General features: G+C 60.6%; 1 protein-coding gene across 1 annotated transcript; it reads right to left on the bottom strand.

Moving 5' to 3' along the window:
* Positions 1 to 15,855: 15,855 nt before the first annotated feature.
* On the bottom strand, positions 15,856 to 25,804 carry LOC142595959 (antigen WC1.1-like). Its single transcript, XM_075724827.1, is given in 18 exon segments — positions 15,856 to 16,112; positions 16,363 to 16,515; positions 16,720 to 16,803; positions 17,235 to 17,330; positions 18,083 to 18,220; positions 18,509 to 18,544; positions 18,958 to 19,272; positions 19,356 to 19,418; positions 19,903 to 20,217; positions 20,573 to 20,887; positions 20,973 to 21,299; positions 22,216 to 22,530; positions 22,643 to 22,978; positions 24,298 to 24,646; positions 24,679 to 24,768; positions 24,770 to 24,855; positions 25,246 to 25,336; positions 25,712 to 25,804. Coding segments are annotated over 18 exon segments (3,459 nt in total).
* Between the last annotated feature and the right edge of the window lie 508 nt (positions 25,805 to 26,312).

The following is a 26,312-nucleotide window of genomic DNA, read 5'->3' as shown; positions in this document are numbered from 1 at the left end:
GACGTGCTTGAATATGTTCCTCCGTGCTTGATACGGCTCCAGCCTTCTGAGGACCTGGAGCGCTCGTGGGGAAAGGTGCCTGCAACAACAGGGAAGCATCATCCCTCAGCCCGTGGGGTCACGACTGCTCGGCGGCCCCGGGCTGTGTGCAGAGCCAGCGCACACTTACTCGGACCGGAGTCTCTCCCGCTGGGCTGCTGCTGCCATCTCCTCTGCTGGGAGAGGGTTTTCAGCCTTTCTCCACCTCTGGGTGACCTCCTTTCTCCTGGGCTGCGCTGGAGGGTGGGGAGTCCAAGTGCCTCCAGTGCCCAGTGCCTGCCAAGAAGGAGACACTCTCAGCAAACCAGACGGCAAACAGAGGTGCTGTTTCCCAGAGGACTTCTCTTCAGAGGAGCCTGCAGCAGGACCTGGGAGCTGGGAGACTCAGCATCGTCTGCCCGTCATCATGGCCGACGGCTGCTTTTGCCCCTGGGACCCTGCTGCCAATCTCCCTGACAGGGATGAGCAGGCAAACCCCTGCCCTGCAGCTGGGTCAGTCCTGCTCCCACTCCCTGGAGACCTGCCGCCCTGGTGCCCCGAGAGAGAGGGTCACTGCTGCTCTCAGTGGTGTCAGTCACTGCCCGTACCTGGGGCGGCTGTCGGTCCTCCCCTGCAGACCAGGCTTGCCACGCTGCCCATTCTGCCTTTGCTTGCTGTCGCCGCTCTTGCCACTGGGTCTTCCCTCGCTCCCACTCTGCAGACAGCTGCCAGACCTCCTGGAGGGGATGGAAACGCAGCAGCAGACAGGATTAGTCTCAGCTCCCAGAGGGGATGTTCCTTTGGGCCTGGCCCATGTCAGTGCCTCTTGCTTCAGCTGGTTGGTCAGCAGCGCTTTTCCCCTAACAGATGAGGGGCCATGGAGTCATGCCAGGCTCCTCAGCTCATGGCAAACACAGCTGAGCGAGCAAAGACCTCCACTGTCAATGACCTAGAAAGGACTTGTACACTTTCCATAGCCCCTGGACACAATAAAGTGTTTCATGACAAACCCAGGGGCAATAACAGGCGGGAAGGATGTGCAGCCCCTTCCTTTTCCTGAAGAAGATCTGAAGGAGGTGACAGCCAGGTTACAATGAACGCACGCCAAGGGATCCTTTCAGGATGGCTCTCTGCACAAAGAGGCTTTTGCCGAGTCTCAACCAGCACGGTAGTTACAGCAAGGCAGAGCACGTACCTGCAACGCTCTCTTGCAGGCTTCAGAGGACGGGAGTGCAGCGGTGGGCCTGGCTGGAGGAGCTGGCTCCTGCCTGCCTGGCTCCTTCGTCCTGGGGGAGCTGCCTGGACACGGGGGGAGCACACTGCAAAGAGACACCAGGAGGAGTCGGCATGAGCACGGGGCACTTTGGCCTCTCCTTTTCATCTGGTACCAAGGCTCCCCAGGCTGGCAGAAGCAGCAGGGGAGGTGGGGCCATCTCCCATGGCAAGGGGGAGCCTTTCCTGAGCCCCATCAGATGGATGGGAGAGGGCTGCACCTCAGCTCTGTTGTGAGGGCAAGCAAAGCGATGTGGGGTGCACTCAGCATGTGCCGTCTTCCTCACTAAGGGGCCTGCCATGGGGCAAGCAAGCTCATAAAAACCGTGGGGCATGAGTCAGGGACTTTCCTGAGTCCCTGCATCCGCACTGTCCAAAGGGGATGTCTCTCCCACATGGGTGCAAGGATCCCTTTCATCCCTTCCCACAAGGCTCTCACCTGGCAGAAGGCTTCTTCCCCATGTCTTGCTGCCTTGTGCCTGGCCCCTGGCTTGGCAGCACGGGGAGGGATAACTTCACCCGCCTGTGCAGCAGCTGGTCAGGATGCCCCTCTGTGCCTGGGAAAGGAGGAAGCTCTTCAGAGCAGCCGTGTGGAGAGTGCGTTTTAAGTGGGCTGTGGTCACCCAGCGTGGGGCAGGGTACCCGTACCTCTTCTGCTCCCATGCTTTTCTGCAGCCTTCTTGTGCCAGGTGCAGAAAGACTTGGCCAGCGCTCTGCTGACCACCAGGAACTGAAACCTGGAAAGCAAGTGATGACACAGGCTTGAAGAAGGGTGACCCTCTACCCTCTGCAGCTTCCCAGCACTAATCCTCCTGACTGTCGTGCAAGGCATGGCAGCCCTTTTCCTTTGTGGCCATGCACAGGTTTTACTGGCAATCTCCCCCCAACACCAGAAAATGCAGCTGCAAGTCCTCTCCGTGTGCAGCTGCTTCTCTCTGGTGGGAATGACGGCAGGCTGGGCGTGAGAAACACAATCACGGTGCCCAGTCGCTGCAGGAGAATACAGGCAGAGCCCAAACTCAGCATTAGTTAACCATAAACCAGTCACTTCAGGACTGAGCCCTGACGCGATGCTGAGTGTTGAGCCCCGACAATGCGCGCTGCTGAGCAGGAGCTGGGAAGCCGCCCGCTCGGTCGGTCGGTCAAGGGCTGCAGAGGAAACGCACTCACCTTGGGAATGCCTGGGCAGGAGCAGCCTGCATCCCCCGAGCGGTGGTCGCTCCACCGCAGACATCTGCAACTGGCATCCACAGCCTCTGCAAAGTGACCCAGAGCTGTTGGAAGGTTTCCAAGGCAGTTTTCTCTTGGCTCCCAAAGGAAGCAGACCTGTCTCCTGCTCCAGAAGAAAGCCACTTCTCCAAACCCCTCTTCCAAATCCTCCTCCATGAGCGTTAGCCCTTGCTCTGCTCTGGAGAAGCTGCACAGCAAACACTGAAGCTGCGCAAGAACACTGCCAGGCTTTTTGTAGGGCAAGGACCCAGAAACTCAGAAGAAACTTTCTTTGCTAATGGAGAAGTTAGTGGGGGTGAGCATGGGGAAAGGCACTTGAGTGGCCTGCAACGTCCAGGCTGGCCAATGGCGTCTGGGTTGCTCAGCCTTCAGTGGGCTTCCCAAAGACATTGCAGCAGCCCTCAAAACCTGAGCAGCTTACAGTGTGAAGCAGTGCAATGCGGCTGGCCTTGCTCTCCAGCCCTGTGACGCAGTCGTAGTAAAACCGCATGCACAGGACACCGTCTTCGCAGGACAGAACGCCAATGTCCTTGAAGGCGAAGGAGAGGTGCTGGCTGTTCCTCAGGTGGTAAGAGTACAAGAGTATGGTCTCTTTCACACAGTCCTCCACCGTGTGCCACGGCAAGGAGGTGGCTCGCGATAGCCACCTGTAGTTCAGCGGCTTGATCTTGACATTGCCTGGAAGGAGGAGGAACAGCGTCACTGCCACAGCAGGCCACATTTCCATCTAAGAGTCATAACAAAATGCCATAGAAAAGAGCTCCTGGGGAGTGGTTTGTTTTGGGGGAGCTCAAGCCATGCCCCGACCTTTGGATGCAATTCTCTACTTCTCCCAGCCCTTTCCAAAGAGCAGAGAGCACGCACCCCAGCCCCGGACATGGAGGCCGAGAGTGGAGGGTGGCCGCTGCCTCCTCACCAGGGATAACCACTGTGGGGAACGTCAGCTCCTGCAGGCATGACACATCAATATCCAGCTGGAAGACGGGTCTGCGAACCACATACACCTCTTTGTCGCCCTGGCATTGCTCTTGGACCATAGCGAAGGTCCCGAGTCCTGCAAGCAGGACACCCTGTTCAGGAAGAAGACAAAAAGGCTGATGAGTGAGTACTGTAGAGATGGCAAAAGTAAAAGCTGTGGCCAAGACCCATGTTCTCCATTGGTTTTCTTCCCCTCCTCAAAACACATGCTAACGTCCCTTGGCTGGAGAAGAGCCCAGGCATTTCCAGCACAGGCACTGATTCCCAGGGATTATCCTTGGCATGGACCCAGCATAATCCCCTGCCTCTCTGCTTGGTCTCTCCACTCTGAGCACAGGGAAGAGTGAAGCCCTATTGTGCGCCAAGTGCTTTCTCAGACTCGATCTGGCCTTGGTTTCTCTCTTGGTTGACCAAGAAGCAGCTCTGGGCACACGGGATTGTCTCGGTGTGCTGCCACGATGCTCAAGGAGGGATGGCTCCCCGGGGCCCAGGCTCTCCAGGGCAAAGGAGGACCAAGACGCCAGCCCACCTTGTCCAGCTTCAGCTGTCCCAGGATATACGCAGACACAGCATCCCCTTTTCATCCCAGAGCCAGAACCCCAAGTGGTACCCGCTCCCAGGGAAAGCTGGCCCTGGATGGGCCCCCTCGCAAGGGGACCGAGCCATTCCCATGGGAGCCTTGGGAATCAGGGCAGCCGGGAGTCCTGCTTGCCACATTGTTCCCCGAGCCTGGTGGGACCCTCAGGCAGGGCTCTCGCGGCAGCCCCCAGCCCCCTCCAGCCACCCCCACAGCCTAGCAGTGGCAGCTTTTGACAGTGGACAGCCCCGGTGCCTCCCCTTGGGAAGGAGCTCCCAGAACCCTTACCCTTGGTGGAGAGATACAGGAGCGTGGGGAACAAGCTGCTCAGCTCCAAGCTGACGGCCACGGTGCAGCAGCCCTCCATCGCACTTGCTGATGGCCCCTCAGCTCAGGGAAAGGGATGCTCTTTGCAGCTCCTTGCCAAAAACTCCTCTCCGACGTGCCCCTACTTTCCCTGTCAGCGAGGGTCCTGCCTGTCAGCGAGGGTCCCCCAGCACGGCCCCGCTTCCTCCAAACCCCACTCCTGGCTGTGGAGCAGCTCCAAAGGGCAGCACTGGGGAGCCCCTGAGCAGTGCCCAGCAGCACCCAGGCCTTGCCGGGAAGTGTCGGCACCTCTGCGGTGCTGGGGAGACCTCCCTGTGATGTGGGGCATCCCCCTGTGACATCAGCCCACATCATTTGAAGGTGCATTATGACACCAGCAGGGAGACGGCACAGCTGGGGAGAGAGGAGAGACATTTCCCCTCTTGTCCTGGGCAACAGTCATCCCCTTTCTCACCAGTCCTTTTCCAAAAGCCCCGCCTGCCCCCTGCACCAACACGCCTGTGCTACTGGGAGCCCATCCGGGCAGGTGGGGTTTGGGGGTTGGCTGCAGTTGGGCAGTTACAAGAGATGGGATCGAAGGCCTGTGGGATGCAACAGCCCCTCCAGTGTGCCCAAACACTCCTCTCTGCTGCGTGTCGCTTGCGTGGCAGGAGTAGGATGGGCTTGACTGCACTGGTTTTGGCTGGGATGGAGTTAATTTTCTTCATAGCAGCCCATAGGGTGGGCCCTCCCCAGCCATCCAGACCAGGCCCTCCTACCAGTGCCCCCCTTCCCTCCCAGCGATTCCCGCCTCCCAGCCAGGAGCCCTGTGGGGCTGAGGTTCAGAGAGACACAGGCAGAGGGGGTCTGGGGGTGCTGAGACCCCTCTGTCCCACTGCCAGGGCGCGCATGGGCCAGGGTCTCCTTCAGCACCCTGGGGGCAGGGAGGGGAGAGGGGCCTGGAGAAGAGCCCTTGGGGGTCTGTGCTTGAAGGCAGGGAAGGAGGATGCGGCTCCAGGCTGGAGCAGGGCAGGCGAGGCACAGCCCTCCCCATGGGCACCTAGGGCAGCCCCCGTCCAGCCCGGCCCTGGGGTTTGGGGCTTGTCCTCACCAAGCCCTCTCCAGTCAGGCGTGCCTGACCTGTCTCGGCCAGGTAGCTGAGCTTCCTCCACTGCAGGAGCTCTGCACAGGCGAGGAGAGTGTCCCTAGAGGCCTGCAGAAAAGCAGAGGCTGGGAGATGGCACCACAGCCCAGGCAAGGAGACCTGGCATCCTCCTGCTCTTGGCCAGGCTCCGAGCTCTTCCCAGCCCCTTAGGAGAAGAGGCAGCGGGGCACAGAGTCTGAACTGGGTTCAGTGCCCAGGGCAGGGACACAGGGCAGCCACCACCTCACATATCTCATGCTGCCGGCCAGCAGAACAGGGATCCTCAAGCGCTGCTGAGCTGCTGCCAGGGATGGGGGCAGACTGAAGGGCAAAGCAGGTCTAGGCCCACGGCTGTAGGCAGCGAGGGCTGGGCTCCCAGAGACACCGGAGCAGGACGGCACCAGCAGCACCTCCCCATGGGAATCCCCCAGCAAGACGCTTGGCTCCCCAGCTGCGGCTGCCCCAGCTGCTTCACGCCCAGGCTCCGGGCAGGCAGAGCTTTGGTCCCAGCATGCAGGGCCGGTCCCCCTCTGGCTGCATCTCCCCTCCCACCGCTCTCCCTGCCCCAGGCTGGGGGACAAGCTGCCTCTACACCCCTTGCAACTGCTGCACCCCTCTGTGCAGACCAAGTTCACTGGCCCAACGCAGGGGGACCTGGCACAGCAGCGCTTCGTTCCTGGGGCTATCCTGCTCTCTGGGCGCTGGGACATGCCCTGGCCCAAACTGCGGGAGGTCTCTTGGGCACAGTCCGGGGGGACAGGGACTGGGGCTCAAAGCCCTGGCCTCCCACGCCTGCAGGGACAGCTGGGGAGCCTGTAGGGACTGGTGTGTTTGGTGGCCACGGGCTGCTGCTGAGTGCTGCTGGACCAGGCAGGGCAGCTCTGGGAAATGTCCGTGCCAGCTTCTCTGGCCCTGCTTGCACTGGCTCTGCAGGGACCTTTCCTACGGACTGCGCTGGAGGAGAGCTGAAAGGGTCGGCGGGGAGGAGGAAGGCAGCGGTGGGCCCAGTGCAGGGCAGGAGGGAAGCTCTGCCCTGTCCCCAGCGACTCAGGCACTGGGACCCCGAGGTGACACACATTCCAACAGTCCGACTGCCAACAGCCCTCGCCCCTGATGCCCAAGCCCCTCCCATGGTGTCAGCACACCCTTCCCCACACCACTGGTAGGGTTTCAAATCTGTACCTCGGCCACGCTCTCCATCTGGTCATTCATACGGAAGAAGAGTGGGATCGGGCTCTTCCACACATTCTTCTTTCTCTGTCTCCTGCTGTCCCTCACCACCAAACTCATCATTTCTCTGAGGCTGATGCAGAGCTGCTGCACCTGGCTGGACTTGTGGTAGGGAGGAGGACGGGAGGACTTCAGCAACAGCCGCTACCTGCTGCCCGTGGTGTGCAGGGGCATTAGTGTGGCCGGTGGGAAGGGACATGCTCCAGGGCCGGCTCCTGAACACAGGAGCTGTGGGCCACATCTGCAGCCACAGCTGAACGGCCCTGGGCCCCTGAAAGGCCACACAAGAGGCGTGAGGAAGGGAGCAGCCCTGCCCGAGTGCTGCCCGCAGCGCTGGGCCCAACAGCAGTGAGAAACAGAGTGTTTCTCACTCTTACTCCTCCGATTCTCTCCCCCATCCCATCGGGGTAGGGGGAGTGAGCAAGCGGCTGCATGGTGCTGAGCTGCTGGCTGGGGCTAAACCACGACAGTCCTTTTTGGCGCCCAATGTGAGGCACGAAGGGTTTGAGATAACAACAGATTAACCAGAGTGTATTAAGGAGTCTGTTAACAGTTGCTGGTCACGATATCGGTTCATCTGATCTGCTCCATGTTCTTGTTTTTGCAGTACATGTTAAAGCTTGGTGTTGGTCTGTGCAGTGTGCTATGCTCTGCAGTGACTCATGATCTTTTGCTTGGGAGGCTCCTTATCAAAACCCTGACCTTGAGCATTCTTTGGTGTTTGGGTTTCATACAGAAGTCACTACTGTACTTCGGGTACAGTACAGAGAGATTTAGCAATTATACTTCTTACTCTGAGAGGCTTGTTGTGGAGGAAATACAGAATGGCACCTTTGCTGCTTTCTTCTATGATGTTTCCTCCTTCATTACAACAACTTTCCAGTATCTTGAACACCCCTGGGCAGTTAAGATCCTTCTATTGATACTTCTTGGGAATATTGTTTCAGTTTTGATAAAGGTCAGTAAGCAATTTAAGAATATCATCCAGAGATCTGCCCCAAGGCTGGAGAGTTATGAGTGGCAGGGTGTGTGGGGTAGTATGGGCAAGTACCTAGGAGAGTGGGCACCTGCAGTGTTTTGGAACTTCACCCCTGAGCAAGTGCAGAATCCTGAAGAATTAGTAAAGTATTTGGAAAAAGTATGTTGTCACCGTGGCAACTCCAGAGAGACACAAATCATTGCAACATGCTGGGGACTACCCATGCCTATTGAGCTGTGGTCAACGCTAATCAGTACCCTCAAAGGATCAAGAGAAGGTCTCTGGATCTGATGACAAAACAACAAGCACTGTAGCTACTCAAACCCCTGCCCCAGGCACTGTGGCTACACCTGCCACAGCCACGGGCACTGTGGCTAAACCAGAGAAACAACCTGCACCAGTATCAGTTGCCCCTATACAGAAGAAAAAATACACAAGCAAATCAGCTCGTTTAGTAAGGGATGAAGATGAACCAGATGAGGAAGAACCCATAAATGAGATGGTAACCACCTGGTCCCTATCCCCCAGTGAGCTGCGAGATATGCGAAAAGATTTCAGTCATCATCCAGGCGAGCACATCATCACCTGGCTGCTCCGATGCTGGGATAACGGGGCCAGTAGCCTGCATTTAGAGGGTAGGGAAGCCAAGCAGCTGGGATCCCTTTCTAGGGAAGGGGGCATTGACAAAGCAATTGGAAAATGACAAAGCAATTGGAAAAGGGGCAAAACCGCTCAGCCTTTGGAGGCGACTTCTGTCAAGCGTGAAGGAAAGGTATCCCTTCAAGGAGGATGTTATATATCGCCCAGGCAAATGGACCACTGTAGAGAAAGGTATCCAGTACCTGAGGGAATTAGGCGTGCTGGAGGTGATTTACAGTGACCTGAATGATGAGCAGTTACCCAAAGATCCAGATGAAGTCGGGTGCACACGACCCATGTGGCGGAAGGTGGTACGGAGCGCACCAGCATCGTATTCCAACTCGTTGGCAATACTGACCTGGAAAGATGATGAGGCACCAGTGGTGGATGAAGTGGCTAGACGACTCCGGGAATACGAAGAAAGTATCTCTTCCTCCCTACAGGCCTGTGTCTCGGCTGTGGAAAAACTGTCTGAAAAACCGTGGCGAGAGTTCCAACAACTCAGAGAGGATCTGTCCTACTCCCCACCTGTACGGACCAGTATCTCAGCCTTTAGGAGTCAACGTCCCTATGCTCAAGAGAGAGGATACAGAGGATACACACCACGGGGCACCCTGTGGTTTTACCTGCATGGTCACGGAGAGGACATGAGGAAGTGGGATGGAAAATCCACCTTGACCCTAGAGGCATGGGTGCGGGAGTTGCAAGGAAAAACTAGTACAAAAGGCGGTTCTCCCAGGAAAATTGCAGCTCCAGTTTCCAGTGAGCAGTTCCCCAGACAGAGGAAGAGGGCTGATTTCACTTCCAACCTTAATCAAGGGACTTCTGAGTCACATTTACAGGAAGTGAACAACGAATACTGTGACCAGTGTTAGAGGGGCCCTGCCTCCAGCCAGGTGGAGGAAAGGGACAACCGGGTTTACTGGACTGTGTGGATTCGATGGCCTGGCACGTCAGACCCACAGGAGTAGAAGAATCTAGTGGACACCGGTGCACAGTGTACCTTAATGCCATCAAGTTGTAGAGGGGCAGAACCCATCTGTATTTCTGGAGTGACAGGGGGATCCCAACAGCTCACTGTACTGGAGGCTGAAGTGAGCCTAACCGGGAATGAGTGGCAGAAGCACCCCATTGTGACTGGCTCAGATGCTCCGTGCATCCTTGGCATAGATCACCTCAGGAGAGGGTATTTCAAGGACCCAAAGGGTACCGGTGGGCTTTTGGTAGAGCTGCCTTGGAGACGGGGGAAATTAAACAGCTGTCCACCTTGCCCGGTCTCTCAGAGGACCCTTCAATTGTGGGGTTGCTGAGCGTCGAAGAACAACAGGTGCCGATCGCCGTGCCAGACATGTGAGAACTTCAATAGGAACTGGAGTCAAAGGCAGCCAAGTGGTGTGCCACAACTGACATCGCTAATGCATTTTTCTCCATCCCTTTGGCAGCAGAGTGCAGGCCCCAGCTTGCTTTTACCTGGAGGGGTGTTCAGTACACCTGGAACCGACTGCCCCAGGGGTGGAAGCACAGCCCCACCATTTGCCATGGACTGATCCAGACGGCACTGGAACAGGGTGAAGCTCCAGAACATCTGCAGTACATTGATGACATCATTGTGTGGGGCAACACAGCAGAAGAAGTTGTTGAGAAGGGAAAGAAAATAATCCAAATCCTTCTGAAGGCCGGTTTTGCCTTTATGGCAAAGTAAGGTCAAGGGACCTGCACAGGAGATGCAATTTTTAGGAATAAAATGGCAAGATGGACGTCGTCAGATCCCAATGGATGTGATCAAACAAAATAACAGCTATGTCCCCGCCAACTAGCAAAAGGACACACAAGCTTTCTTAGGCGTTGTGGGTTTTTGGAGAATGCATATTCCAACTTACAGTCAGATCGTAAGCCCTCTCTACCAAGTGACCCGGAAGAAGAACGATTTCCAATGGGGCCCTGAGCAACAACAAGCCTTTGAACAAATTAAACGGGAGATAGTTCATGCAGTAGCCCTTGGGCCAGTCCGGGCAGGGCAGGATATTAAAAATGTGCTCTACACCGCAGCCGGGGAGAATGGCCCTGCCTGGCAGAAAGCACCAGGGGAGACTCGAGGTCGACCCCGAGGGTTTTGGAGTCGGGGATACAGAGGATCCGAAGCCCGCTGTACTCCAACTGAGAAAGAGATACTGGCAGCATATGAAGGGGTTCGAGCTGCTTCGGAAGTGGTTGGTGCTGAAGGCCAGCTCCTGCTGGCACCCCGACTGCCGGTGCTGGGCTGGATGTTCAAAGGGAGGGTCCCCTCTACACATCATGCAACTGATGCTGCGTGGAGTAAGTGGGTTGCACTGATCACACAGCGGGCTCGAATAGGAAACCCCGGTCATCCAGGAATCTTGCAAGTGATCATGGACTGGCCAGAAGGCAAAAACCTTAGAATATCACCAGAGGAGGAGCTGACACGTGCTGAAGAGGCCCCACTGTATAATAAATTGCCAGAAAATGAGAAGCAATATGCCCTGCTCACTGATGGGTCCTGTCGTCTTGTGGGAAAGCATCGGAGGTGGAAAGCTGCTGTATGGAGTCCTATACGACAAGTCGCAGAAACTGCTGAAGGAGAAGGGGAGTCAAGTCAGTTTGCAGAGGTGAAAGCCACCCAGCTGGCTTCAGATATTGCTGAACGAGAAAAGTGGCCAGTCCTTTATCTCTATACTGACTCATGGATGGTGGCAAATGCCCTGTGGGGGTGGCTGCAGCAATGGAAGCAGAGCAACTGGCAGCGCAGAGGCAAACCAATCTGGGTTGCCACATTGTGGCAAGATAAAAATGTCTTTATAAGTACATCAGCAATAAAAGGAGAGCCAAGGAGGATCTCCATCCCTTGCTGGATGTGGGGCGGAACATTGTCACCGAGGACAAGGAAAAGGCTGAGGTACTTAACGCCGCCTTTGCCTCTGTGTTTAACAGCCAGACCGGTCATCCCCAGGGTACTCAGGCCCCTGAGCTAGAGGATAGGGATGGGGAGCAGAATGGAGCCCTCATAGTCCAGGAGGAAGCAGTTAATGACCTGCTATGCCACCTGGACGCTCACAAGTCTATGGGGCCAGATGGAATCCACCCGAGAGTACTGAGGGAGCTGGCAGAGGAGCTCACCAAGCCACCCTCCATCATCTATCAGCAGTCCTGGTTAACAGGGGAGGTCGCTGATGACTGGAGGCTTGCCAATGTGACACCCATCTACAAGAAGGGCCGGAAGGAGGACCTGGGGAACTACAGGCCTGTCAGCCTGACCTCAGTGCCAGGAAAGATTATGGAGAGGTTCATCTTGAGTGAACTCAACAGGCAAGTGCAGGTCAACCAGGGGATCAGGCCCAGCCAGCATGGGTTCATGAAAGGCAGGTCCTGCTTGACCAAGCTGATCTCCTTTTATGACCTGGTGACCTGCCTGGTGGATGATGGAAAGGCTGTGGATGTCATTTACCTGGACTTTAGCAAAGCCTTTGATACCGTCTCCCAAAACATTCTCCTTGGGAAGCTGGCAGCTCATGGCTTGGAGGGCGTAGTCTTTGCTGGGTAGAAAACTGGTTGGGTGGCCGAGCCCAGAGAATAGTGGTGAATGGAGTTAAGTCCAGTTGGCAGCCGGTCATGAGCGGTGTTCCCCAGGGCTCAGTTTTGGGACCAGCCTTGTTTAATATCTTTATCGATGATCTGGGTGAGGGGATTGAGTGCACCCTCAGTAAGTTTGCAGATGACACCAAACTGGGTGGGAGTGTCAATCTGCTGGAGGGTAGGATGGCCCTGCAGAGGGACCTGGACAGGCTGGATCGATGGGCCGAGGCCAACTGTATGAGGTTTAACAAGGCCAAGTGCCAGGTCCTGCACTTTGCTTACAACAACCCCATGCAACACTATAGCCTTGAGGAAGAGTGGCTGGAAAGCTGCCTGGCCGAAAAGGACCTGGGGGTGTTGGTCGACAGTGGCTGAACATGAGCCAGCAGTGTGCCCAGGTGGCCAAGAAGGCCAACAGCATCCTGGCTTGTGTCAGGGATAGTGTGGCCAGCAGGAGCAGGGAGGTGATTGCTGCCCTGTACTCGGCGCTGGTGAGGCCGCACCTGGAATGCTGTGCCCAGTTTTGGGCCCCTCACTACAAGAAAGACATTGGGGTGCTGGAGCATGTCCAGAGAAGGGCAGCGGAGCTGGGGAAGGGTCTGGAGCACAGGGCTGATGGGGAGCGGCTGAGGGAACTGGGGGTGTTCAGCCTGGAGAAGAGGAGGCTGAGGGGAGACCTTATCGCTCTTTACAACTGCCTGAAAGGAGGGTGTAGTGAGGTGGGTGTTGGTCTCTTCTCCCAAGTAATTAGCGATAGGACGAGAGGAAATGGGATCAAGCTGCACCAGGGGAGGTTTAGTTTGGAAATTAGGAAAAATTTCTTCACGGAAAGGGTGGTCAAGCATTGGACCAGGCTGCCCAGAGAGGTGGTGGAGTCACCATCCCTGGAAGTGCTCAAAAAGCAGGTAGATGTGGCACTTGGGGACATGGTTTAGTCTAGTCTACCCTTGATTGGTTTAGTGTGGACTTGGTAGTGTAGGTTCATGGTTGGACTGGATGGTCTTAAAGGTCTTTTCCAACCTAAACGATTCTATGATTCTATGACTCACGCAGCACCCTCTCAGCAGCAAAGACCCTGCCCTCCTGGGGATCGCTCCTTCCACCCACAGCCTCTCCCCGCAGCGCTGTTGCGAGCTCCCCGGGCAGGCTGAGTGCTGACCCTGGCAGGCGGCAGAGTCCCTGCCCCGGCACACAGCCCCCTGAGGCGCAGCAAAACTGCTTGGCAGGACAGCCCTGGACAGCCCTGGGGGTACTCCCGGCTTCACACCCCTGCAGCCATCCCCAGCAGAAGGCAGCAGTCATGCCTTGTCCCTCTAACAGTGAAGCAGGAAATCCCTGCTCCAGAGCATGTCCTTCTCCTCTGCACCAACCATGGGACGTGCCAGCTCTGGGAGATCCCTTCAGGACATTCTTGCACATTGCCCTGCAGCCAGGGATGTAACATGTCCACAGCTGTGAAGATTAAAGAAAGCGTACCCACCCCACCCCCCGCAATGAACAAGAATGGTGACCTAGGATCAACAGACGAGGAGAAGGCTGAGGTACTCAACAACTTCTTTGCCTCAGTCTTCACTGGCAACCTCTCTCCTCACCCCTCCCGAATAGATGGACCGCAAGATGGGGAACAGGGGGGTAAAGCCCCTCCCACACTGTAAGGGAAGATCAGGTTCGAGACCACCTGAGGAACCTCAATGTACATGAGTCTATGGGACCTGATGAGATGCATCCCAGAGTCCTGAGGGAAATGGCTGATGTAGTTGCCAAGCCACTCTCCATGATATTTGAAAAGTCCTGGCAGTCAGGTGAAGGCCCTGGGGACTGGAAGAAGGGGAATGCTGTGCCCATTTTTAAAAAGGGAAGAAAGGAGGACCCTGGGAACTACCGACCTGTCAGCCTCACCCCTGTGCCTGGGAAGATCATGGAGCAGATCCTCCTAGAAGCTATGCTCGAGCACATGGAGGACAGGGAGGTGATTCGAGAGAGCCAGCACGGCTTCACCAAGGGCAAGTCCTGCCTGACCAACCTCGGGGCTTTCTGTGAAGGAGTGACTGCATCAGTGGACATGGGAAAAGCAATGGATGTCATCTACTTGGATTTCTGTAAAGCGTTCAACACGGTCCCCCACAACATCCTTCCCTCTAAATTGGGGAGATATGGATTTGATGGGTGCACTCTTTGGTGGATGTCCTGGTTTCAGCTGGGATAGAGTTAATTTTCTTCCTAGCAGCAGGCACAGTGCTGTGTTTTGGATTTAGTAGGAGAAGAATGTTGATAACATGCTGATGGTTTAGTTGTTGCTGGGTACTGCTTATGCTAGTCAAGGACTTTTTCAGCTTCCCATGCTCTGCCAGGCGCACAAGAAGCAGGGAGGGGGCACAGCCAGAATAGTTGATGCAAACTGCCCAAAGGGCTATTCCATACCATGTGACGTCATGCTCAGTATAGAAACTGGGGGGAGTTGGCCGAGGAGCAGTGATTGCTGCTCGGGGACTGTCTGGGTATCGATCGGCGGATGGTGAGCAATTGCATTGTGCATCACTTGCTTTGCATATTATTATTATTATCATCATTATTACCATTATTATATTGTTATCATTATCATTAGTATTTTACTTTATTTCAATTATTAAACTGTTCTTATCTCAACCCAGGAGTGTTTCTCACTCTTACTCCTCCGATTCTCTCCCCCATCCCATCGGGGTGAGCGAGCGGCTGTGTGGTGCTTAGTTGCTGGCTGGGGTGACAGCACGACAGGGAGGGACACAAAATACCCTCTGCCATGGAAATGTGCCCACGTTAGCACCCTCCCAGCCAGGCCCTTCTCCAGGCCAGGGGCTGGATGACGGCTCTGGCTTCCAGTCCACGTCTCATGGGGATCCCTTCTCCCTCCCCCTGGCCTCTCCCTCCTCTGCCTCCCCCAGCGCTGAGGGAAAGGTCCCCCCACGCCCCCTGCTCCCACCCCTCCTGCACCTGCACACAGGCACTGCCCCAGCACAAACCCACACTGAGCCCCGTGGCCAGGCAGCAGGAGGGCAGGGGTTGGGGCTGAGGTGCAGCAGGAGGAGGGGCTGCCAGGGCTGCCATGGGGCCTTCCAGCCCCTGCCCAGGACGGAGGCAGCTGTGGGGCTGTGAGGGGAGTGCGGGGCTCTGCCAGGGCCCAAGGCAGCAAGAAGAGCCCATGGAGACTGGGGTGCTGGCAGAGGCAGCCAAGGGGCAATGCCAGCCCCGTGCTCCCCAGCAAGTGGCTCTGCACCCTGTGCCAGGGCAGTGGGGAGCAGAGCTGCCTCCTAACCAGTGTGGGAGGTGATGCGCGGGACGTGATAGCCCCTGGGGCTGGCTGGGGGGTCCAGGGCACCGCAGCCACCTGTGGGCTCACTTGTGTGGGGCCACAGCCCAGGGCTCAGCCCAACACGGCAGCTCTGTCGTGGCCTGTGTGCTGTGGGACCAGCATGGCCCAGGCAGGGCCTGGGGGAAAGAGCAGCTGGGGAAGCCCCAGGTGAGGAGATGGGCGCTCCTGCTGGGGCGCATCACAGCACCTTGCAGAGAGACAGTTTTGTTGGAAACTTTTGCTGGCAGGGTGGAAACGTCTCTGTCAGCAGGAATATTGCCCAGGGACCATGGGCTCTGGCAGCCCCACAGCCTGACCCCGAGCCCGCTGCCCCCGAGATGTGCCCCTTCCCCACCACCACGTCTTTGTGCTCTGCTCCCCCCAGTCAGCCTCAGGGAGACACCCCGACAGCGGGGCAGGCAAGCACCAGCTCTGGGCCATACCCCAAAGGCTTTTAATAGGAACAGCTGCGGAGGCACAGCGTGAAACCAGGGGAATCAAAAGAGAGGCAATGGCCGGCTGTTTCTGCTGCCCGTGGGAAGAGGGAGACGGTTCCCTGGTGCTCACGGCGCTCCCAGCTGCAAAGTCCCCTCCTCGCTCCCGGCTGCACCCAGCTGCACGGCAGGGATGGGCTCTCCTGGCGCGGGGCTCAGGGATGGCTGTGCACTGAGCTCTGCTGTCGCAGCCTTTCTGTGCTCAGGGGGATGTGCCAGAGACACCTCTTCAGCATCGTCATAGCCTGTGCTCTCTGGGGACAGGGACCAGGCATCTCCCTCAGCTGCAGGGGCCCCAGCACTTCTCTGCGAGCGCAGGTTTGCCCCTGCAAGCAGCAAGGCAGGCCATTGCACGTTGGCCCCATGGGGTGCCCCTCCTGCTCTCTGCATCACCTGCCTCCCGTCTCCTCCTCCCTCCTGACATGTCCAGCTCCCTCTGCCAGCCCCGGGCCCCCCAGGGAAAACTCCCAGGGCAGGGTCCCCCATCCCAGGAGCTTGGGCTCTCCGTACGGCAGCGATTCACCCGGCACCAGGGATGGCATCCCATAAAGCGGCAGCACCATCTTTCCCTCTCACCTCCAGGGGCATCCCTGGGCCCTGCTCCCTCCTCTGGTGCCCTGGGCATTTCCCAGGCTCCCTGCCCAGGGGCAGGATCCTCCCCAGGGGCAGAAACCTCCCTGGCATCATCATAGCCATGCGCTGGGTCACTTCCAGGCAGGACAGGGACGTCTGAAAGGAGAGGGGAGCTGGTGACACTGAGGAGATACATCTGCAGAGCAGAGGACGGGAGGATGCGCAGGGCCGTGGGGCTCAGACCCTGGTGTTGGCAGCACCCCAGGAGACTCCCCAGCTCTGATGGGGACACTCAGTGACACCGCTGTCCCTCACATGGCCGCAGGGAGGAGAGATCCACTCCTTCCCGCACCCTGTTACCTGGTGCTGAGCCCGGACCCTCCTCCTCCTTGCTGTCCGCGGGGTAGGGCTGCAGCTTGGCCAGGGACCCCTCTGAGTAGGAGCCTGGAGAGAGGCGCAGCGGCTGTTATGGGAGTGTGCTCTGCTGAGCCGGCTTGTGGTGAGTGCTGCTGGGGACGGGGGACCCACAGAGGCAGGGCTGTGTGGGGAGGAGGGCTCAGGACTCACCCTGCTCCCCTGGGACCAAGCCTGCCTCAACGGGGCTCCCAGAGCTGCCCCGGGACAGCCCCTTCCCTCAGCCCTGCGGTGCCACCCGGGGATTTATGCAGGGGCAGGCAGAGAGGGGCTGTCCCTGGCTGCGATGGGAAGAACTGCTGGGGAGGAAGCTCCTCTGCTGGGCCCAGGACCCGGCTGCTCTCCCCACACACCCCAGCGCTGCAGGGACCGTAGGCCAGGGGACTGCCGCGGGTCAGCCCTAGGTGGAGGTTTGGGGACAGAGCCCTGCCGATGTGCCCCCATGAGGGACCCACACCCACCTGAGCCGCTGAACCTCGCCTGCTTCTCCCATGCCGGGCCGTAAGCGATCTCCTCATAGACGGCGTCAGGGAAGGGCTCCCACGCTCTCCCCGAGCCTGCGGACAGCGGCAGGGCTGGCCCAGGGACAGGCAGAGAGGGGACAGGATCCCGCTCTGCTCCCCCTGCTTTGGTCCCCGGGGCCAGCAAAAGGCTCTGGCCACAGCACAGCCCCGCTGCGCTGCCTGCTCACCGCCACCCCTTCCTCAGTGAGGGCAATGTCCCCACGGAGGTGATCTGGGGCAGCGACACCCTCACAGCGTCCCCTCAGAGACAGCCCTTGTGCCCCTCTGGCCCCTGGGTCAGCTCCCCGGTGCTGAGCTTGGAGCAGCTCCCGCCTCTCCTCTCCCCCTGGAGCTGCCCCCTCTCTGCCCCAGGGATCCATAGCACGGCCCCTGCCCTGCCGCGGGGAGGTCACGGTTGCACAGAGGAACAGCCTGGGGGCCTGAAACCACAGGGATGGACCCTGCTGCCCCACGTTCCTCCTGGCATCTCCCCTGCCCCACAGACCCCTCCAGAGCTGCCCGGAGCGCTGCCAGTGTCGTGTCCTCGTCTGTGTCCCCTCTGCTCCCACCTCCCCCAGCCCAGCTCGGCCATTTCTCTCCTCGCCCCGTCCCTAACTCCCGCCGTGCCTGGACTCTCTCTACCCCTTGCTGCTGGTGGCCCATGGCCCATGGTCAGGCGGTGGATGAGGCGGCACATGGCAATGAAGGCAGCACACACGCTTATCCCCCCAGCTCTGCCTGTGCCGCTCACTGACACCTGCCAGCACCCCTGGCCTTGCCAGGAGGCATCTTTCCCCGGGACCCACCTGCGCGCCCAGCCCTGGCGCTTCGCACTTGCCCGGCCAGGAGGGCCAGGAGCAGGCAGAGAAGGGCCCCCAGGACGATGCAGATGATGACGGGCAACGACAGTCTCCTGCTGCCGGTGGGACGGTCCCGGCTGGGATCTGCATGGGCAGGAAGAGAGAAAGGGCAGCAGCAGGCCTGGGAGAGGTGGGGGCTGGCACACCCCAGTGCTGCCCCCCACTACAGCAGGGGTAGGGGACCCCAGGAGTGAGGGATGAGGAAGCTCCCAGGCTGCTGGGTAAATGAGAGCCCTCCCCAACGCCCCTCCCCACTGCTGTCCCGGTGTCTCCTCTTGGGAGTTTCACACCCCAGCAAGGAGCCCCCTCCCTGCGGCTGTGGCTCACAGCTGGCCCCGAGAAGAGCCAGCGCTGGCAGGGAGGACAGGTTACCTGCTCGCGGGGTTGGTGCTGCCGTCCTGGGTGCAGCTGCAGAGGGGAGAAAGGGAACTGGGCTGAGAGGGTGGCTGTGAGGGTACCAGGGAGCCGTGCGTGTGTGTGTGCACGTGTGCGTATATCCCTGCCACCCCCCACCCACACTGCCCCTCCTGCGAGGCTGGTCAGGGGGGCTGGGACAGAGCCCAGGGCCCTGCTCTGGCTATCGGGCAGGATGGCGCAGGCAGCCCAGGAGATGCCCCTGGGGGCTGCAGGGCCCTGCAGGCAGGAGCCGGAGGACATCCAGCCCCACAGAGGCTGCTGCCCACTTGGCACCAGGCTCCCATGCTCCACAGGCACAGCCTTGCTCTCAGCAGCTCTGCAGCCATGAGGGGACCCAGTGGGGAAAACGCCTGCCCCGGCTCCCTGCCAATAGCCCAGCGAGGGCTGCCAGCCCCGCCGCTCACCTGAGCACTGCACGGCAGCGTCCTCCTTATGCCGGCAGGCCCCGCTGTCCCCAGGCCGAGCCCAGCAGGCCTGCAGAGATGGCTCAGACCCCCGGCACTCCACCTGCTCCAGCCAGATGGGGCCCGTCCCCTCCCCAAACGCAGCCTCGTCCAGGGCAGACACTGCGGGGCCACAGCCCAGCTGCCTGCACGCCACCTCGGCATCCTGCATGTCCCAGGAGTCGTCACACACCGTCCCCCAGGAGCCGCGATGCCAGACCTCCACCCTGCCCGAGCACCCGCTCTCGCCTCCCACGGCACGAATCTTCTCCCTGTCTGGAGAAGGCAGAGACCTCCCAGGGCACCGGGCAGCAGGCAGAGCCCTGCCAGGAGAGAGGGGCATGCAGAGGAGCAGCTACCTGTGCAGCTCGTGGAGTTTGGGCACACGGTCCCCACGGCCGGGGCTGTTTCTGGCCGTCTCCCTGCAGAAGGCAATGCTGCCGTGAAGGGGCTGCTGAAGGGGGTCGTGCAGCAGAGAGTGGGGCTGAGCTCTGCTCACGCCTCCCCGTGCCGCCTCGCTCACGGCAGCAGCTGAACCCCGCTCCTTCAGGGGACATGCACGGCACTGTGGGGGACCCTGGCTGCTCAGCCCCAAAGGGACCCCGGCTCACAGAGAAGCAGGAGGGTGTCCGTGGAGGGGACACGCCTCGCAGCCCTGGCTGGTCTCTTCTGAGACCTTGCCTGGAGACACCGCTGCCTCCCCCGGGCGCTGCTGGCAGCTGGCTGGCAACTGCTGGCGAACGAACGTGTGGGGCTCTGAGAGCTGAAGTGCCATTTGTGCCACCAGAAGCAGCAGGGTCTGGCACGTACAGTAAAAGCCCCCGTGGGCCCTGTCTCTGCGCTTGACTGTGCCCGGCAGGGAGCAGGAGCTGGGGTGATGCTGGTGCCCAGGAAGCTCAGAATTACCACTGCAGGTGATGTGGGTCTCCTCTCGCAGGTCATCGCACGACCGTGGGTCCCAGGGAGCAGAGGGACACTGCCAGAAGGAGCTGTTTCTCTCCCCACACTCCACGCGATCCAGCCAGGCGTGGCCAGACACCCTACCAGAGGGCAGGCGTGTTTCCAGGGTCCCCGCGTCCCCGCAGCCCAGCTCCTTGCATGCCAGCGACACCGTTTGGAGAGTCATTGAGTTGGAGCAAACGCTCCCCCATGTGCCATTGTAGAAAACCTGCAGGCGCCCGGAGCAGTTGCTGCCGTTCCCCAGCCTCAGGGCCATGAAATCTGGGAGGAAAGGCCCCAGAGGGGCACAGGCTGGTGTGGGGCTGTGGGAGCAGAGAAGCCTCTTCCCCCCGCAGGCCCTGGCCAGGCAGGGGCACGGCCAGCAAGTCACCCTTTTGCCAGGGGCCGAGAGAAGTCCCTGACGGAGACACACCCATGCCCTCCCCGCTAAGCCCTGGGCACAGCTCAGCTGACAAGGGACCCCCCGTGGGACCGAGGGGCTTCGTGCAGGGGTGTCCCCAGGACAGGCTCGGGCAGGGGCTCCGAGGCAGCCAGGCACAGCCTGGGCCGTTGCCGGCTCTCCCCTCGTCCCGGCCTCCCCGGGCGCTGGGCTCCCACCACAGCTCCCGGCACAGACCTGAGCAGACGACTCCTGCGTCCTCTTTGTGCGCGCAGTCGTGCTGCCCCCAGGACCCTGCCGGGCAGTCCCAGAGAGCAGCTTCGGCCCCGGAGCAGTTCACGCCATCCAGCCAGATCTGACCGGAGCCTTCCCCGAAGCGAGCGGAGCCGACCGCCTCCACCGCCCCGCCGCAGCCCAGCTGCTGGCAAACGATGGCGGCATCAGACAGGTCCCAGCCATCGTCGCAGACGGTCCCCCAGCTGCCCTGGTAGTAGATCTCCACTCTCCCAGCGCAGCGCCCGGGCCCCTTCACCAGCCGCACCTGCCGGCTCCCTGCAGCAGGAAGAAACCCCAGCTGCCCTCAGGGGCTGCTGCCCACCCAGCCCAGAGCCCGGGGGGCCCGTGCAGTGCCACTCACCCGCGCACACGACGCCCACGTCCTCCGCAATCCCTGCCGCCGCTGCGCTCTCGGGCAGGGAGGTGTTGCAGAGGCTCAGCTCGGCCTCGTGCCCTGCGCACCGCACCCCTCGCAGCCCCACGGGACCCGTCCCTCTCTGAGGCTTCGCGGGGTTGTAGGCTTTTTCTGCCTCTCTGCACCTCAGCTGACGGCACACCACGCTGGCCTCCCGCACGTCCCACTCGTCATCCAGGACTCGGCCCCACGTCCTGCGCTGCAAGATCTCCACTCGTCCGTCGCACCGGCTCCCTCCACCCACCAGCCGCAGGGCCGTGGAGCCAGCGGGGCCTGGGGACAGCAGCCGTGCCCCAGCCCTCGGCAGCACCACAGAGCCCACAGACCTGCAGCACCTCCCCAGGCTCTGCAACCCGCACAGCACCCTGCAGCTCACCCGCCTGCCCCAGCCCTCTGCGCTCAGCTTCAGGAGCACGTTTCCACAGGATTGCTTTCCCAGGCCCTGAGCAAGACGCTGTCTTTGCTCTTGGTGGGGCAGAGCCACCCAACACGTCTCTGCTGAGGCCGATGGGGCAGCTCCCGCAGGAGGGAGCAGCAGCCGCTGCAGGGACCCGGGCACAGGCAGTGCTGGCCAAGCCTTGCCCAACCTCAGCGCTGACACCGGCGCTGCTGAGACAGCAGGCAGAGCCCGCACGTCTGTGCCCCTCTGCATCCCTGGGTTTGGGGTCTGGGCGCCTGCGTCCCTGGCAGGGAGCAGAGCACGGGGGGCCTTTCTGAGCAAACAGCACAAGGTTGGGTCTTGTGCTGACCAGAAGCACCAGGAGCAAGGGCAAAGCCCAGCCCCGCTCTGCACCTCACCCCCCAGGTCTGCTGCTGGGGGCACCTGGGCAGCCCCCACGGGCGTGGGATTGGGCTCTGGGGGGGGTCTCTGTGGGGCTGGGACAGGGCTGTCTGCAGCCAGAGGGATGGAGCTGAGCCCCACAGCCCTATCCTGGGCCTGTCCTGCAGCAGCAGAGCAGAGGACCCCGCGCCTGGCGCTGGCCGCAGGGCCTGAGCCACTGCCCTGGGGGGCAGACATGCCTGACCTCGTTCACTCTTCAGCTCTCCCACATCGGAGCCGTCGGTGAGAGCAGGCAAAGCCTCCAGGTTGCTCCTGGTGCAGGCAGGGTTTCTCAAGGGAGAAATGCAGCTGGTGCTGCCACGGGCTCCCCTGCTTTGGGTGGCCATGGCACCTTTTCCCAGCACCCACCTGAGCAAATGACAGCAGCGTGGTTCTCGGGGGAGCACGGTGAGGCCCCCAGGGCAGTCACTGGGCACTGTCCCAGGTGGGCTTCAGTCCCCTCACAGTGGAATGAGTCTCTCCACACAGGTCCGGTTCCACTCCCAAAATGCCCTCCTCTGGGAATGGACTCAGCAAACCCGCAGTCGAGGTGACGACAGAGAACGTGGGCGTCCAAGAGATCCCAGCGGGAGGCACAGAGGGTGCCCCAGGTGCCCAGCACCTGCACCTCCACTCGCCCCTCACACGCCGTGCTGCCGTTCACCAGCCAGAACCCTGTGTACTCTGGGGACAGAGAACAATGACAGAGTGCGCACCCAGCACGGCACGGTCCCTGCCCTGCTCCCCTGTCCCCAGCACACCCCCGGATATGTAACACCCCACCCTGAGTCCTTACGTGTGCAGGTGACACCGACAGCATTTGCATGGGTGCAAGGCTGGTCCCTGGGGGATCCCCTGGGGCAGGAGATGAGAAGGGATTCGTTCCCGGCACACTGCAGCTCTCTGTCCCACATGGGACCCACACCTTCTCCAAAGCGAGCTGCCCCAGGCACGGACAGGGCTGTGCCACACTGGAGCTCCCTGCAGACCACCTCGGCAGCTTTGGGACCAAAGTCAGAGTCACAGACAGTCTTCCACTGCTTCCCATCATGGACCTCCACACGTCCCGAGCAGGGGCTGTCCCCTCCGACCAGCTGGACAAATCCTGGAGCAACCAAAGACCCCTCAAGCTCTCCCAGAGCCCTCTGGCAGTTACGTGCCTACATCCCAGCTGCTCTGCAAGGTGGCCACAGGCAGAGAGACCGCAACCACCCCACCGCTGCCAGTGGGTGCCGATGGCACAAACACACCAGGGCCCCTCTGCCGCTCCTCAGGCATCATCACAGCACTTGTGGGCTTGCTGCTGTCCCAAAGCCCCAGCCGTAGGCACTGCTCAGGCACACTGCTGCTGTCCTGGAGACCCTGGGCTTCCTGGCACCAGCCACAGGCACTGCAGTACCCAGAGCACTTGGGGCCCAGGGGGACTGGCCCAGGCCCTGCTGGCTGCTGCAGCCTCATCTGTGCACTGAGCTCAGGGCCAGGATGAGGAGCCCCTTGGAGCTGCCAGAAACACAGCCTTTCTTTCCGGGCCGTCTCAGGCTGTTAGGTGGCACATGGGACAGGCTAGAGGTATGGCACGGCTGTATCCGCAGCCACTGTCTGTGCCAGCTCCCCACTCTGGCACCTGCCCAGGGAGCGGGTCCTCAGCCAGGGCCAGAGTGCAGTGCCAGGCACGCACATCCCCACCAAGGGCCAGGCAGAGGGCAGGAGAGCGGGCAGAGGAGCAGCCCTGGGCTGACACGATCTCCCGGTGCAAGCACAGGCACTGAGGACAGTGCAAGTGCTGGCAAAGCCCCTGTGGCACAGGGCAGCCGCGGGCTGGGGCAGGCAGGAAAGGCTGGGCAGCAGCTTGGCCCTGCCTGCCTGGGGCCGTATCCCCATGGGCTGGAACTCATGGGGGGACCCTGGGAGAGGAATGAGGTGCCACGGGCCACCCTGCTCCTCTGCCCAAGGCCAGCACTCCTCCCCTCTGAACATCCCTTTTGCTGAGGCTGAGGGACTCCTCTCTGCCAGCAGGCACAACCCAAAAGTCCCTTGCCATCTCATGCCCTTCCCTGGGGCTGTGGGTGGCCACATGAGCAGCTCCCAGTGCCTCTGGCATGGGGGGACCTGGCCCTCGGCAATCCCAGACAGGTCCTGGCTGAATGGGAGGAGAAAGATGGGAACCAGCAGCCATCCCAGGGGAAGGGAGAGGGATTAATCTCCCAGCCCCAGGCCCCCACTGAGGGTGGGCTGAGCCACCTTGGGGCCTGGCAGTGGCTGGACACACAGGGTGGGCTCCCCTTGCTCTTTCCTCAGGGACCAGGGACAGCAGCAATGACAGTCCCAGCTCGGCAGTGTCACCAGCCACACCGAGCCCTGCTCTGGTGCCCACTTGTTGCTCCCTGAGGGCACAGCCAGGTCCCTTCCCCTGTCCTGGTCCCAAAGGTGGGGAACAGGCTGGCCCCTTACCTGAACACGTCACTCCAACATCCTCATTGTGATTACAGTAGTGTTGTCCCCATCCAGGGTGTGTACAGTCAGACAGGGCAGACTCAGTGCCATGACAATCAACGTCATCCATCCAAATGGGGCCAGATCCTGGCCCAAAGGAGTCATAAGGTCTGAGAGCAAACCCACAGCCCAGCTGCTTACAAACCACTGCAGCATCCTTCGTGTCCCAGGAGTCATCACACACGGTTCCCCACTGGCCCTGGTGTTTCACCTCCACTCGCCCAGCACAGTGCCCGCCGCCATCCTCCAGCCTCAGCTCTGCAGCCCCTTCAAACAGCAACATGGGACCGGTCAGGAGAGTGCCGAGCTCCAGACTGCAGGTCTAAGGGTCACCCCTGCCCAGGCCAAGTCACAGGCCCCGGGGTGGGAGCCCCTTCCCCTCCAGGCTGTCCCTGCAGCAGTTTTGGGGTCCCTCCTGTCCCCACGGTCTGTGCAGGGCTGGGGTGCCCAACTCCAGCCCTGATGGGCTATTCACCACCCCACAGCCCTTGGCACCTCTTCCCACGCCAACGGCCCCTGCCCGTGCCCACCCACACACCGTGCCCCCAGGCCCTGCACAGGGCACCGTCTCCTCCCCAGCCAAGCACACCCTGCACAGCCCCATGCCCCCACGCCCGCAGCTTCCCCGGCACCACCTTCCCTGGCACCACCCAAACCCACACCACCCCCAGGGCTTTCTGTGTCCTCAGGGAGCACCGACACAATCCCAAGGATCCCCCCAACCCACGTCCCCTCCTCGCCCCTGGCATCAGCCCAGCCCCTGTGCTTGGCCGGGGCCTCCTGGAAGGAAAATCCTCTGCAGCCTGCGAGTGCAGACAGCCCGCTCCCCTTCTCTCTGGGGGACACAAACTGCCTTCCTGGGGTCGGGGCTCCCCTGCACCCGGGGGCAGTGAGCAGCACACAAACCTTGCGGGGCACCCCGCAGATTGGCTGTGCCCTGGGGATCCCTGAGTGCTGCCGTCACCCCCTGGGCCACTGCTGGCCCCAGGGGCACAGCCTGGGGAACAAGGAGCCCCAAAGGGTACCCCAGGATGGGGGATGTCTCTAAATGCAGCCAGGCACGGGCTGCCTTAAAGACAGAGAGGCACAGGGAAAGGCAGAAGGTCCATGGACGTGAGCACCTTCTGACCCTTGTCCCAGTGTTGCCGGGAAAGCAACCCCAGCCCCAAAGGGATCCTGATACCCCGCCGCTACCCACTGGCCCTGGGCGGTGAGACAAGGGAGCCAGCACTTACCCCTGCACAGCTGCACCCAGAGGAGCAGGCACAGCACCCGAGGGGACAGGAGTCCCTCCATCCCCATCCTGAGCCTGCTGCCCCGCTGGCACAGCCCTGCTGCGCCCCGCTCCCTGCCACGGCTCTGGGCAACTCACGGGGACAACGACGATGGCAGGCTGATATATCTCTGCAGATGCCGACCCAGCTGCAGGAGGAGCCAAGCGAAGCAGCAGCACCTTTTTAGACATGAGCGGCAGCTATCTCCCCTCCAACACAGACCAGTCCTCCAATGAACTTCTCCAGCGCCGTTCATGACCATATATGAGGGACATCTCTGTCCCACTGCGGGCGTCAGGGTCACTGCGGTGGGGGATCGTCACAGGACGAGCTGAGCGTGGAGGGGAAAGGAGTCTGTCACCCCTTGCAGCCTGCTGTGGGGACAGGGAGCACTGAGCATCTCCTGCACTGGGCTCATCCAAGAGCCCAAGGCGTGAGTGTCCCGACGCCCCCGAGACATGGGAAGCACAGGGCTGGGACTGCCGCGCGACCTGTGTCAGGATGGGAAGGGAACAGCCCCTTCCCCTGCCACAGCCCCTGCTGTGCTGGCAGCAGCAGCTGGGAAAAAGGCTTGGCCAGGGGAAGAGCTCCATGCCAGCAGTGCTGGCTCACGCCTCCCTCCCTGGAGAGACCCACGGTGGGTCCCTCGCAGGAGCCGGAGCTGGGACATGGCCCTGCCCTGGCAGCAGACACGCAGCC

This window comes from Pelecanus crispus, chromosome 25 (genome assembly GCF_030463565.1).
Source record: "Pelecanus crispus isolate bPelCri1 chromosome 25, bPelCri1.pri, whole genome shotgun sequence".
Taxonomy (NCBI): domain Eukaryota; kingdom Metazoa; phylum Chordata; class Aves; order Pelecaniformes; family Pelecanidae; genus Pelecanus; species Pelecanus crispus.
This window is presented reverse-complemented; position numbering and strand designations above follow the sequence as displayed.